The following is a 15819-nucleotide window of genomic DNA, read 5'->3' as shown; positions in this document are numbered from 1 at the left end:
ATATGATTGAACAGTAATACCTCATAAAGAGAACGACAAACTGTAAAATGACGATTCAGCACGTTTTAAAAGAATGTTATTACTTTATACTCAAAACAACTGTTGATTTACAGATAACAGTGTTTCCCCCATAGATAGTAAATAATATGGATGTAGCATCCGGGCTGACCTCAGTTATTCACACGGCATCCAATAATCCTGGTTTGTGCGCGTCGCCATTTTGTGAGGGGGAGGGTGATAGCTGACGTATACCTCCGAGGCAAAGTGAGGGACAACGGGCGGAGAGCTGTCACTCAAGAGATCGCGCCAATACATTTTAACCTCCAAAAGAATAAAAACTAGCGTGGGCCAAAGAAATTCACCCCCCTCAGTGTTGTCATGGAGATATGACCTAAACATACAGACTAAAATGGTTTTGTGGCCCAGGCTGTAAATAGGTTTAATAAGACTTTGAAAACGGCCTGTCTAACAAGTGAGTCAAAGAAAAACTGCTCGTCTTGGCGCCACCCCCAGTGGCACTTTCTGGTTACTACAGTTGTGGTCACTTCCTTATTGGATGCCGGTAAAAATCGCTGAGGTTGGGGCTTGGTTTCCCCTTGGGGTGGAAGGGCGGGGCGTATCCCAGGTAACACACACCATTTACACCTCAGTGCTGTTCCTGGCATTTGTCATTCTACACCTGTGCAGCACTATCTCATAGCCAGCTTCACCTGAAAAAGCAAAAACAGTCTCTTGTCATACTGTTCAAAACTTGACTTTAACAAACAAAAACCATGGACGATGGACAGCTACCGGACACTGTGGACCCAAACAAAGGTGAAGAAGATGAGGGGAACCTTCTGGATTGGCTCCTTAAAAAAGAAATTGAAGAGATCATTCCCATGGATACCAACGTCTTGACTAGGTAAGGAGTCCTACTGGCAAATAACTACTGTAGAGTTAGGTTTCCTTTTATACACATAATCCAAAAAGGTTCAGTTAGTTGAAAGACTACTATTCATTTTTAGTACCTTGACATGGTTTGACTGCTAAACTTTCTGTAAGTTAATATTAGTTTATATACAATAACTTTTCAGTTAATTAGGTTATTCTTAATTAAACAGAAAGACTGCTAATTGCAAAGAAATATGCGCGGTTGTGTAGCTGCTAAGAAAAAAAAATGCAATTTTAGCCTTAAGGGACTGCTGAGCTTTAGGTGTCATGGGGGATGCATTTCAGGTAAACATGCCTCAACGTGTTAGAAGCTCTTATTTGCTCACAAGCTGGTCACGATTACTCAGGTGGTTAAGCGGGTTGGCCAGTGATCAAAGGGTTGGTAGTTCGATCCCCGCTCTGCCACCAGTGTCATGGTTGTTGTGTCCTTGGGCAAGACACTTCACCCACCTTGCCTCGTGTGAATGTGTATGACTGCTGTATGTTTGAGGTGGTGGTCGGAGGGGTCGTAGGCGCTGAATGGCAGCCACGCTTCCGTCAGTCTGCCCCAGGGCAGCTGTGGCTACTATGGTAGTTTACCACCACCAGTATGACTGTGTGTGAATGAATGGAACCTGGAACCCTGTAAAGCGTCTTTGAGTGCCTTGAAAAGCGCTATATAAATCCAATACATTATTACTACTACAATGTTCTTATTTAGTTTGCTTCAAAATAAGCAAACTAAACTAAACAATCCCTTTTCCCATGCCATGTTTTGACTTGATTTTTTTTACATTTCAGACCAGAAAGCACCAGTTGTATCAACATTGACAGTGCAGCATTTACCAGGGAGAGAGTCTTTGAAGCTGCATCCCAAGGAGACAGAACAAAACTTCATGGCCTCCTTGACTACCTGCGAGTTAATGATAAGCGACTTACAAGCCCAGAATTCATAGGTAAGTAAGAAGAAAGCAGTTTTATGTCTTGTTATTTTTAACAAGTATGACCTTGTTTTGAAACAGGAGCCATGTGTCCTTAAAATGTGTTGGTGGTGGAATTCAACTGTTTGCTGGTTGTTAAGTTTCCACTCTGTTAAGAAAAGGTGTAACTGAGTAGAAAAGAGATTCAGTAAATGGGGCAAATTAATACAGAATCGTATGTGTAACACTTGGAATGTATAATAAATATATATATACCCGTACATACCCATCCACAAACGGCAGTACATTGCACTTTGACCAATAAATGTGTGTAACACTTTTTTGTTTTGTACGAACAATTTTGATAATTTATTCTATACGAGTAATGTGTTACTTAAATGATTAAAATAAAATCAATAAATACATTAAATTCAAATATATACATTTTATCTAGTTATCTTCGTATTTTGTTTGTTGTTGACCCGGAAAATGATCCGAACTGTGAGTTTTGTGATCCGTTGCACCACTTGTTAATAGGAATCACAGAAATGTTTATTTAATTTTCAGATGAAACAAATGGCAAAAATGCGCTCCTGAAGGCTTTGCTGTACCTAAAAGATGCCAAAAACGACACCATTGAAGAACTCCTTGACATAGCAGAGGAAACTGGAGATTTAGAAACATTTATAAATGCATCTTACAAAGATCCTGACTACAACGGTAGGTGAAACTGAACTGCCTGTCATAAATAACTGTGCTTCTAAACTTTGATTTGAAAGCCAGATTTCACATTATGAGAGAATGAATCCACTTTGAATGATGTCTGTTGCATAGTTAAAACAAATACATTTTATGAAGTGGACAAATCATACTACACTAATAGTAGAGTGATTGAAGATATCAGAACTGGGCCTGAACTTAGAGTACCCCTGATCTGATGTAGACATATTTACTTCACCAAATAAAGTCTCGCTCATTGTGAATTCTGGGAAGTGGAGTCTGAAAGTAGAAACCATTGAGTAAACACAGGAGGGGCCTTTATGAGAACCAGTGAAACAGGATCTATGCGTATCTAATTGTTTAAAGATCCTCAGATACCCCTTTTTCACCTAGGCAGTTTCGGGGCTAGTGCCCAATTGGGAAACGGGTCTTTGCTCTTCCACAGTGGGAGAACGTGTTCCCGGTCAGAAAAACTGGTTTGAGTCACCGGGTTCCATCAGTGTTAGTTCCAACTTTACCCTAGAGCAGTGGTTCTCAATTATTTTCTGTCATGCCCCCCCCCTAGGGGACAGAATTTCTTTCGCGCCCCCCCCTAAATTGAAATACTATTGAAAACCTGCTAATATTTATTTATTTATCTGTACAAAACCACTGTATGAGTTTCTGGCACGAGCATTCTGCATACAATCACCTTATTATCAAATTAGATAACAAAAATTAGCTGAGATAACTTCTGCAGCAAAAAAATTCAAAGTTCAGTTTATTAGCTCAATTTGTAACATTTAAACAAGACTGCTCAGTCTGTGTGAATCTCAGGACAGAGAAACAAGAGCAAATGATTCACTGAGGTTTGCATTTAATTCAAAACATTTTTAAACTGTAAACATAGTTAAGGTGGTGTTTTTTTATTATTATAGGCCAATATGCCTTCTGTGATGCGATAACCTAGTCTACTTGCTTGATTTCTTTTTAAAAAGCCTACAGAGACACATGTGGACATGTGTTTACTGCAAATTGCGGCCTTTCGCGTGGATATGACCATACACAGCACACATCGCGCTTGCTAGCACTTAAAAAAATAAAATAATAAAATAAAAAGCCCGCGCCCCCCCCCCTGACAACTCAAGGCGCCCCCCCAGGGGGGCGCGCCCCACCGTTTGAGAAGCACTGCCCTAGAGCACTTGAACTCCTCTACAAGACTGTACAGCGGGAACTCCAGAATGCCTTTTCCATACAGGCCTCAGCAGGAGACTGAATTGGATAGTTTAATTGATAACTGCCTTGACTTATGCAGGACATTTATTCAGACAATGTCCTGTAACAATGATTCCAATGTTTCAGGTCAGACAGCGTTGCACATCGCCATTGAGAGAAGAAGCTTTGACCATGTGAAGCTGCTGGTCCAGAAAGGAGCAGATGTGCAAGCCAAGGCCGATGGGAAGTTCTTCCAGGATAACGGAGAAACTGGCTTTTATTTTGGTGGGTAGTTACAGCTTAAAAATGAAAAGCAGAATAGAAAAAATTAAAATCTTTATACTCCTAAGTCATCACTAAACTCACCTTTTTGTGTGTTTCCAATAGGAGAGCTTCCTCTGTCACTGGCTGCCTGCACCAACCAGCCTGATATTGTGTCTTTTCTCATCGACAATGAATACAGGAGTGCTGACTTGACTGACCAAGACTCACAGGGAAACACTGTCTTGCACGCCTTGGTGGTCATAGCAGACAATGAGACAGAAAACACAGATATGTTTGCAAGCATGTACGACAGCATCCTTATTCAGCACAACAAACTTGAGGAAAAAAGAAATGTCCAGTTGGAAGCAATTGAAAATAATCAGGGGTTGACTCCTTTGAAGCTAGCAGCCAAGCTTGGCAAGATTGGGGTGGGTCCATTATTTTATTGTGTTTCGTTGCATTTTCAGATACATTTGTGTGCAAGGCATGAGATGACATACTGTGTATTGACTAATTATCTCTTTTCTGATCTCTTATTGGCCAGCTTTTTAAGCACATGTTGCACCGGGAATTCAAGGATGAAAATATGAAGCAGCTGACTAAAAAGTTTACAGAATGGGTCTATGGACCGGTTCGCTCCTCACTTTATGACACAACTCATATTGACACGATTGAAGAAAACTCTGTGTTGGAGATAGTCGTCTTCGGGAGTGATATTCCGGTCAGAAATATTTATTTTAACTAAAATGTATCTTTACATAGAGGTCTAAAATTAAGAAACTTGGTAAAACAAGAAAGTTGTGTCTTCTTCTGACTGAATCAGATACTTTGCTGAAGTCACAACAACAACAGTATCAACTGATAACAGCACTACAAAAGCTGAATCTCTCAATACCTTGGCAGCAGTTTAGAGTAGAGCTGCAACGATTAATCGACAAATCGATTATTAATCGATTATTAAAATAATCGACAACTATTTTGATAATCGATTAATCGTTTCGAGTAATTTTTATTAAATTTCCAAATTCTCTGATTTCAGCTTCAAATGTGAATATTTTCTGTTTTTTTTAATCCTATTATGACAGTAAACTGAAATATCTGTGTTCAATTTGTTTGGTTGACGTGTTTTGGTAAAGAAACAAGGCCATAATAAAAGGACTTTAGAGTGTCACCAATCCAGTTTTAGTAGAAGAAAATAAATGGTTTTAATGCGAAAATCGTGTTTTTGAATATTCCCTCAGAATCGACCTGAGATGGTCCAAATCGAGCCTCTGCGCAGTATTCTCCAAGATAAGTGGGACCAGTGTTCTTCCAAGTTATTCTTGATGAATTTCGTGGTGTATGTCGTATACCTGAGCATCTTCACTACTGCAGCCTTCCACAGGAAGGGAGGACAGGTACGGAGAAGCCACACTGAATCTGAAAATCTTCTAACTTAAAGCTATAAGTGCGTAACTTTTTTATATATAGAAAGGAATGTTGGTTACATTCAAGCCATTGCTGAACGAATGGTTGACACCAACTTGATTAAGCCTACCAGCTCCACAACACTCTGCATTTCTCAGTAAGGCAGTCATTACAAACTGGGGCTGAGAAAAATCCGAATAAGAGCCCAAGAAATGTTTCAGTGGTTAATTCTACTGCTAACAAAAAACCTGAACAGCAGAAGGTATAAAATACATGGGTGATCACCGAAAGCTTACCTCATATAGATACGCCGACAGTGTTGTTGTTTCTACTCAGAATTCCTCATGGGGGCACCAAAAATACTCACTATAGCTTTAAGTCAGAAAAAACTGTATACAAAACTTTATCAACCTAATCAAGGTCTCCTAACTTCCTAACCTTTTGACCTGCAGCCACCGTTTCCGATTGAAGTCACGCTTGACTATCTCCGCTGCATTGCTGAGCTCATCAGTGTCCTGGGAGCAGTCTGGTTTCTCTTCAAAGCAGTAAGAATATTGAAATTGCCCCAATAATTAACAGACGGAGTCAAAATTACTTGCTTTCTAATTTATCATTTCCATGTTTGACTTCTAAATTAGGTAACTGTTTTCAAGAGGGACTTCCCAAACTTCAAGGCTCTATACACCGATGGATTTTATGAGAGCCTATTGTAAGTTTAGCCACAAGATCTTTTTATGCACAAACCTCTGGAGAAATGTCTTTCATTTTATTATCACTCCATTTCATTTGCAGTTTCCTGCAGGCACTACTACTTCTGATCTGCGGAGTTTTGTACTTCTGTGGGAAGAGAGAATACGTTGGACTTCTGGTGCTGTCGCTGGTTCTGGCCTGGATCAATGTTCTTTACTACTCAAGAGGCTCTAAACGAATTGGAATTTACAGCGTCATGGTTCAAAAGGTAGGAATTACATTTTGATAACTGATAAGAGTTGATTGACTGGTGTGAAAATCGTTAACTGGTTTAAAGTTTTTTTTTTGTTTTTTTTCTAGATGATCCTGGGTGACCTTCTTAACTTTCTATGTGTCTACGGTGTCATGCTTTTTGGATTTTCTGCTGGTAAGACTTTATAGAATTTGAATGCAAAAAGTTATAGTGACTATGAGGAACTAGGGGCCGCTAGAATCAACATTTTTAGCAGCCCCTTTGGACAGAAATGGTAATGTTTTTGCTACATCAGCGCCTGCTGTCCTAAAGTTCTTTGCTTGTGGGTGCCGGCAGCGCGTGCATTTGTTTAGGAAGCGAGTGAAAGAGAGCCGGCAGGATCTGAGACAAGGCATTAATAATAACTACCAAAAATAGCATTTTTTAAACTGATCACTTTTGCTGTTACAGATCATTTGAGCATCAGAGGAAAAGTTTGACTGTTTCATGTACATTTAAAAGTTCCCCGTAGTAACTTTAAAAAGGTTCAAAATTAAGACTAAAGATGTTTTTCAAGGTAAATAACTAATTTATATATATGTAGGGGAGAACGGGGTAATTTGTCACACGGGTTGGTTGTCACAATCGTTATATCTCAGAACCAGAAGGCGCTGTCTGTGAAATTTTGGTATGTAAATATCCAGAATTGGGATCAGAGGTCACCTACATTGTATTCCTTTGAGTTAGACTGCCGAATTTGAGGTGAGCGACTGTTTGTGTTTTTCATGTCAAATTGAAAATATTTAGCTCCTCAGTATTTTTCTTCTAGACTTTTACACAATGGGTTTATAACAAAACACTTGTTACCCATACAAAGTGTGAAGGGTAAGCCATAGTTTAGATTGTTTTTAGCAAGCTAATTAGTTGTCAGATGGTTGTTGGCCTTGATGCTAGCAAGAAATTCAAGTTGGGGTTGGTTGTCATATTTTTTGGGGGGTTGGTTGTCACATGTTATCTCAAGGCTGCAGCCAGAAAAGGAACCCAATAACGAAAGAAATTGTCAAGCTGTATCCTCACTGACACCCCAGAGAAGGAAAGAATAGAGCAGGAAAAGGCAGCTAGCATGCAAAAGAAAAAAGGGCAACAAAATCAAAACAACCCAGTGCATCCCATACTAGACCAGCTGCCAAGGCTACATTAATTTATGTAGGCCTATTTGTCAACTTGACAATGCAATTAAACTTACAAATTTAGTTCTACTTTCTTGCCTTCTTTTTAAGATTATCCCCATTAAGATAACATTGTGACAAACAACCCCATAGTGTTTGACAACCGACCCCTTAATGGGGTTGGTTGTCACAATGTGTAAGGGTGTCTTTGATGATTAATTTCTTCTTTATTACAATAAGTTAGAAAAAGTGAGGGATACACATTTCAAGCCAACACCTTAAGCTTCAATTTAATGTAGGAATGACTATTGAAAGATGTTTAGGTGATAAGCAATACTCACTAGAGTAAAAAGTGTGCCTACTTACCCCGTTCTCCCCTAATATATAATTATATAATTCTGACCAAATTTTTCTCCTTATCCATAGCTGTTTGCACTCTCATGGAAGACGATCCTCCAATTCTTAAACAAATGTCCAATAAAACAAGGGCACGTGGCAGGAGCTTCGGTGATGAGCCATTTAAATGCGAGAAACCAAGTTACAATGACATCCGATTTACACTACTGGAAATGTTCAAGTTCACTATTGGAATGGGAAATCTGGAGTTCACTGACCAAGTCCAGTACAAGACAGTTTTCTACATCCTGCTCATCTTCTACATAGTTCTCACGTACATCCTGCTGCTCAACATGCTCATAGCCCTGATGGGAAACACGGTCCAAAGAATCACCCAAGAAAGTGAAAGAATCTGGAACCTGCAGGTAAGAAAAAAAGGTTCAAACTAAATAAAACGTAAGAACCACAGACTTGGGGGCGCCTTTAGCTCAGTTGGTAAGGCGTCCCCCTCCCGGGCCGGGCCCAGCAGCAGACCCGGGTTCGATTCCCACCCGCGGTCGTTCTCTGCATGTCACTCCCCTCTCTGCCCCATTTCACCTCTGTCTCTCTGCACTGCCAATAAAGCATAAAAATGCCAAAAAAAACAAAAAAAAACACAGACTTTTTATTTTTTTGTGCGTCCTCTGTTGCTCATCTTTAGAGGGCTTTTACGATCTTGGACATGGAGCGGACTCTGCCGAAGTGCCTGAAGAGTAATCCGAACTACGGAATGTCAAAAATCGTGTGTTTCGAGCAGTACGAGTACCGTAGATTTTTCAGGTAAATCATCCCTGGATGTGTCTGATATTTGGTCTTAATGTAAGTCCAAATCTTTACGCTTATCGTCATCTCTTAAAACCTTTGTTGATTAAAATGTGTCCTAATATATAACCATGACATGCTTGATCATAAAAAAACAAACCTTATCTTGCATTTCTAGTTTTTCCACATAATCAGTGAGTATTATTTCAACTTCAGAGTTGAGGAAACGAATTGGAAACAATGGAGGTCAGATCTTGGTGTTATCCAGGAGGAAGACCCCTGTGGTTGCATGATGAAGCCAGAGCCCCAAAACGAGACCCCTGGTAAGGCAAAAGACCACATCACACACGTATTGATTGATTGATTGATTTGATTTTATTTGTGTATGGACATGACAATGACATTGGACGAACCAGATGCAATGTTTTCAGTGTATTAGCATAAATGCTAGTTTACAACACCTGTCCACAGGAGGCTTTTAAAAACAACAAAATAAACAAGTCAAAACAAAAACAAGATCAAACACTGATAAAAACTGACAATTAAAAGAGTAAAAATGCAGAATACAATGGAGTACAGAGCAGCAATATAATAAGTCAAATATATATATAGGATATTATGCCGGTTCTTTCTGTTCAAATGTCAATAACATTTGCTGCCCTTCAATCTTTCAGGGAACATGTGGAATCTTAGTCCCCTCTTGGAGAGGATTCTTGTTGGACGTCGGCAACCAGTCTATCGGCGTTCCTTAGGTTACTCTCTACATCAAAATCCAGAATTCTGATTTTAAGGAGTTACATGTGTTCTTACTGTACATGACTAGGATTGACAGAACTTTTTATATTATAACTTTTCCCAGTGCATTTATTACCTTTTTTATTTCATTTACAAGTTTGTAAAGATTTCATGCCCGTAGAATATGCCATGTGTTGTGTTTAGTAATTAGTTGAATTCTAACTGAACTACTATATATGGCACATGACTATCGGGAATAAGACCCCATGTCTCAATGAAATTACCTTTTTGAATAAAGGTTCAATAAGAAATGGATATTTCAAAAAAGGTATACTGAGTCATCTTCACGATCTTGCCTAACAAAGACAGTCACTCACAAAAGCTGTTTGCAAACTTTATTTTGGTTAGGGGGAATGTTTGTGCAAGACATTTTATTCCTGAAGGTTAGGCAAAACTGGAATATCACATTTTCACAAAGTAGAGAAAGTAAGCCCCCCTCCACCACCGTTCACAACATGAAAGATCAAAGACAATCATTTATTGTTGTAAAAAATTAAATCTAGAGGGAGTTGTAACACACCTGGGGCCATATTACAGAAACTTCCTATCTTAAGTCCTAACTTAAGATAGGATGGTCCAAGATAGGATTTTTTCTGATTTGGTATTACAGAAGCAGATCCTAACTAACTTTAGGAATCCTATCTTATCTTACTAAATCCTATCCTAAGTCTGTTTAGGAAATCCTAACTGCTAAATTCGACCTCCGTTCGCAACGTTTATGTCTGTTGCTAAGCAACCGCCACCACTTAATTCCATCTGACTCCGGACATCTCTTTGTTTATAGGCTACTTTCTATAGTTTACACGGACAATCTCTTTTAAAAAAAATGGAAAATAATAGGAGAGCATTGAATTTCAAAGCGGATGAGTTGGAGGTGTTGGTCATGTTGGTGGAGAAGGTGAAACACATTTTATTCGGTAAATTATCACCCGCTCTGAGCGCCGAAAAGAAACACGTCGAATGGGCAAAAATTGCGGACGCTGCCACTGCGGTTTCGGGGGTCCAGCGGAGCGTGGAAACAATCAAAAAGAAGTTGTCAACAATGACAAGCGAGGTAAAAAAGAAAGCTGCTTTCCAGTCGAAGGAACAGCAGAAAACGGGTGGGGGCTCATCCCCTGCTACTCCCCTTACACCCGCTGAGTGCCGCATCATCGGGCTGTTGGACAAAGTCCACTATGAAGGTAAGAAAGTCTTAAGGCTGCTTGTTTATTTGTTGTTATCTTTGTTCACACTTTAATTGCGCTCATAGGCATAGACCAACATATACCATATTCATACAGGTATTCCTGGTGGATGTGAGGTTGGACTGGAAGCGGTTGGCGGCGGTCTCTTCCCCGACGGCCTCATTACACTGGAGCTTATAGGCCTAGAGGAGTGCAGCCAGGGGGCAACCTGTGAGACCCCTCCGTCCGAAATAGCACCACCCCCTGGTAATTATTAAACCAATAATAATAAGCCAATAATGATTATCAGATATGTGTAAAGTAAACTAAATTGCACTACCATTGTGACATTTTTCAAATGCCTGTCATCAATGTCTAATAACAAGCTATATCCACTTTGATTTTACAGCAAAAAGAAAAAGCTCGTCAACAGACACCACCATGGCCCTGATTGAGCTAGAGAGAGAGAGGCTGGCTGTTGAGAGAGAGAGGCTGGAGCTGGAGAGAGAAAGATTTGAGTGGGAGAAGACCAGACAGAGGCTTTGCAGAAAGTGCAGCCAAGAAATATAGCCTAATAACACCAAACAATTGCTATATTTTAACAGATTTTTTTTTATTTTAATCATTAAATAACATTGAATATTTCACCATTTTATTTAAATCATTAGTTCTATGTATTGTTATCATTAGTATTATAATAAGCTAAAATATAATTAAATGTACATTTAATATTTCACCTTTTTATTTAAATCATTAGTTATATGTATATATTGTTATCATTAGTATTATAATAAGCTATAAAATATAATTAAATGTACATTGAATATTTCACCTTTTTATTTAAATCATTAGTTATATGTATATATTGTTATCATTAGTATTATAATAAGCTATAAAATATAATTAAATGTACATTGAATATTTCACCTTTTTATTTAAATCATTAGTTATATGTATATATTGTTATCATTAGTATTATAATAAGCTATAAAATGTGATTAAATGTGCATTGAATATTTCACCTGTGTATTAGTCCTATCAATTAATTTATATTACACTATGGTATTATTCAACTATATATTTTTGTATATTTACACTATCATTACTCATTATTATTTTGGCTAATTATCTTGGCCAGGTCTTTCAAAGAAATCATGGATCAATTGATTCCTTGTGTTGACCCCAGCAACAAGTCCCTGCGGCTCCTGTTCAACAGCATGGCCTTCTGGTTCTGCTGCGTCAACCTCAGGGTCTGGAAGATTAGCCAATCTGCAGATGTTATGAAGCACTGCTGTGGCTTTAATGAACAACACCACTTTTTCTGGGGAATATTGGAGGTAGCCTCCACTGGTGTCATGGCATCTCCATCTGATTAAAAAGATTTTAGGTATTGTCAGTTCATCAACATTGACTTTTTATATTAGGCTACTAAATGTTTCCCGAATATCTAGACCTTTAGGCTACCTGCTCTTCCAGACTCCAAACAGACGCTCCTGCCTCGATCGACATTGCTTGTGAGCTCGGTTATACCTATTGGATTCAACATACTTAGATAACCGAGTAACCACAATACTTGTGTTATTTTGTTTGGAATCTAAGAAATACATTTTTTTTTAAATCTGGCTTTTTTACCGCATGTCTGCTGGAGAGCGCTCATTCCCTACTGGAGTCATGAGGTATGGCTTTAGGGGATAGCCAGAATCACCAAGAAGCCAGCCACTCTGATCTGATTCCTCCAGATAAGTATTGATGTCACTGCAGAGATACAAAACTGCTAAAATAAGATAATTTCACATTTAATTCAGAATGTATTTGCGTGTGAAGCTGGCATATCTGAATTAGAGCATCAAATATAAAATATAATCCTGGGCAACGTAAGCCTAACAATAAAGAATAATTATGATAATAATAATATTATTGGGCCTAATAATAGTATAGGTGAGGAGAGGGTCTAACATAATCTAAACTAACTTTATTGTAGCCTATTACCCTATAGACCCACTGGGTGGCGCTGCAGTATGGTAATGATGATAAAGTTACTGTCTAGTCTCATTAAGGTTTGTCTTGAAACACTTCTACTACCTTGTGTTGAAGATGAACGAATCATGAGTCGAGCCCGGCCATCGCGCTACCAGATGACGGATAACCATCCGGTGGTCGCCTATTGCTTGTATGTTGATGGCATGATAGCCTTTCCGACACACGTATGCTGCCTCTACCTGCCCATTAGGGGCTTTGATTGGGAACAGCGACCCGTCTATGAGCCCGATCACACCCGGCATCCGGCACTCCCGATAAAATGCTGATTTTATATACATGATTTCCTCCGCCTTCGGAAAAACAATGTATTGAGGGGCCAATCGGCTTATTGCTGTTGCCACCTCTGTCAAGTTTCTTGAAATTGCCGGCTGGGACATTTTAGATAAGTCAGCAACCTCGGTCTGGAAGTCCCCCTTGGCAAACAGCCGTAGTGCATTTGTCAGCTGCAGCACAACCGGGAGAGCCCCGTGTCGCTTCGTTGGTCTCTCCAACGCTGGTCGCAGCTGCTCGGCTAGCTGAAGTATCATTGCCCGAGGCAATCGATACCGGTTGATTAGGATTTTGTCCTCAAACCGCAAAACATCGTCCGGGTTGAGAGGCACCTATTTGCACACCCATGGGGAAAGTGGAGCTCCACCGGAAGCAGGAAATTCCTTCTTCTTTTTGTTTTACTGCCGGCGTTCACCTAGCGGTGAATAATAACAAGACACAGTTTCCACCGGTTATGGTGCTAGTTGACAGTAAAATACGTCAGTTTGTTAAGGGTCCCAATGGCCAGGACGGTGGTAAAAAGTAGATGTTGAGGTAGAAGATGAATGAAGCAACGAAGCTTTGTGTACATCTTCCGAAATCCGTCTCTTTAATTCACAATTACCACAAGTAGCCTAGGTCAATCACATACAAATATAAACTCTTATCAATAACACACAAAAGGTGCCACCACATTAAAATAAACAGCTCATTTTAAAAGTGGGGTGAAAGACAGACACATAAGGTGACAGTTTCCATTCTAGATCCTGATTGATTTACCAGATCCCTTGTCCTCTAGTGATCACAGTTTTAATTATTATATAATTTCTATATTCATATTAAGCTAACGATCGATGCTCGTCTGTGACTTTGTGATGACGCAATTTGAACAGTATAACGATCGCGTGCAGCCGCAGAATTACATTTCAACCATGCATAGCCTAAATAGCCTATGTTCAGTGGCACATACGTTAAAAAAAACTCCTGTTAATAAATAAACAAATACATACAATACAATAGGTTTATTAATCTGAATGTAGAGCATGTCACGGCGTGTAAGGTGGCCGCATATGAACGGCACGAGGGCTGAGAACTACGCTACTGATCAGATAAATGATCGGTCAAAAGTAAAATCATCAGGAAATGATAAAAACATCCCGCTTTAAACTGTACAGGGTCGCGTTGTGGCAGTGACTCTTTCTTCAGTCGGAGCTGCAGCGTGAAGTGAAAACAAACTCAGAGTAGGTTACAATTCTGACCAATGAAATGAGTTCGGGGCGTGGCTTCCGGTGGAGCTCCTTTTCTCCATGGGTCTGCAAATAGGTACTCTTGTCCGGGTTACCAAGCAGCCGCTCAACATACAAATTACGGTTGCGGTTGTTTCCTCTCTCTAAATTAACGTATACAAAAATTGCAGCCATCACTGATCACTTGTAGCTATGTAGGCCTAGGCTATTTTACAGTTGGAAAACGGAAAAGTTAGGATGGCCCAACAGTTATCTTAAAGTTAGGAGGCTTTATTTAAGATTGTGTCAGTTAGGATGCTTCTGTAATACACTTTTCCTATCTTGACTTAAGATAGGAACATTGACTTAGGAACTGTTAATCTGTAATGGCTATTTTCCTAAATCAGGTCCTAACTCTAATTACCATGGTAACAATACAGTTAAGATAGGAATTGTGAGTTAGGAAGTTTCTGTAATACGGCCCCTGGGCCCCAATACATGTTGCCATCTGAGTCAACTGACATGAGCTACAATGTGCTTGATTAAATTCTTACAGTGCATATTGACATGTACTGTTTCTGCATGTTAATAGTGTGACAAACACAAAACATGCAAGGTTCTGGTTATTACAACACCTGAATCTTGCTTGGAGAAAACAAGTGGGGGGGTGTAGTGTACAGACAGGAACTACTCACTCTAGATTTATTTTTTTGTTATGCTTGGTTCACATCTTCAAACTTTTACTTCAAGATTTTCTTTAACCGTCCAAATTAGGGCAGCAGCTCTTTTAGGTATCCAGGATGTTGCTTATAACAGTTAGAACATAAACAAGTTCCCAATACAAGCTTGCAAAAGTTTTTGGCCGGGGTGGTTACAGAGAGGGACGCTTGTTCACTTTGGTCAGTGAGTCAGCAGCAAACAGTTCACACATCCCGACAGCGTCTAGGAATGGTGGCACACTTCAGGACTTCAGTCCATGACACAGTATCAGTAGTTACACTAAGTAGCTTGGTCCCCCATCAGAGATTAACTTTGTGCACCTTTGTGAGCGTGCACACCTGTGTGCAAGTACCCAAGCTTAACATACACACGCGCAAGCATCCAATCACACTTTTCTCCATACTAACGCTCAGTGGAGGCACTTCATGTGAAACTGTAGAACCTGACTATGTCGGGCTGTAACGAGCCAGTTAAAGTTAACAGGGCAGGTCTATCATTTTAGTGTTTATAAATCAGAGGTCATGTCCAAACGTACACGGATATTTAAAAAAAACTCATCCCCCCCTCCCATCTGTTTGCAGAAAATTCCCGCAACAGTGTTTTAGAATATCAGAAACATTTTTAAAGATAAAAATCGCTGACGTACTCATGGAAGGTCAGTAGGTGGCGATAATGTGTGACCCCACACACACCATAGAACATTGTGAGCATCCACATTGACCATCTTCTTAAGCGCGGGGCAAAATGGAAGTGGATTTAAAAATTAAAGACGAAAACCCTTAGTTTCCTTGTCACCACGAATACAGACCAAACATAGAAATGGTTATGAAAATATCCGTGTACGTATGGACATGGCATTAAAGTTCAGAAACCCAAACAGGCCTGGAAGATGTCTGTCTTGAGGCTGCTGTGGGTGGGACTCCTGAAAATCACTCTGCCACTTTGAATACTGGTCAGTTGTTATATACTTAGAATTATCTC

The 15819-nt window shown here is 39.6% G+C and overlaps 1 protein-coding gene across 1 annotated transcript; it reads left to right on the top strand.

Moving 5' to 3' along the window:
- Nucleotides 1-773: 773 nt before the first annotated feature.
- On the top strand, nucleotides 774-9429 carry LOC307257454 (transient receptor potential cation channel subfamily V member 1-like; the record flags this gene model as incomplete). Its single annotated transcript, XM_080036694.1, has 15 exons — nucleotides 774-904; nucleotides 1714-1868; nucleotides 2400-2552; nucleotides 3894-4031; nucleotides 4134-4438; nucleotides 4555-4731; nucleotides 5252-5407; nucleotides 5870-5962; nucleotides 6056-6126; nucleotides 6210-6375; nucleotides 6468-6534; nucleotides 7935-8269; nucleotides 8545-8663; nucleotides 8862-8968; nucleotides 9320-9429. 15 exons carry the CDS (start codon nucleotides 774-776, stop codon nucleotides 9427-9429), a joined length of 2283 nt encoding a protein of 760 aa, XP_079892820.1.
- Nucleotides 9430-15819: the final 6390 nt, after the last annotated feature.

This window comes from Ammodytes marinus, assembly GCF_949987685.1.
Source record: "Ammodytes marinus genome assembly, chromosome: 2".
In the NCBI taxonomy this organism is placed as follows: Eukaryota; Metazoa; Chordata; class Actinopteri; order Uranoscopiformes; family Ammodytidae; genus Ammodytes; species Ammodytes marinus.
The sequence above is the reverse complement of the archived record's forward strand: the minus strand, read 5'-3'. Positions and strand labels throughout refer to the sequence as shown.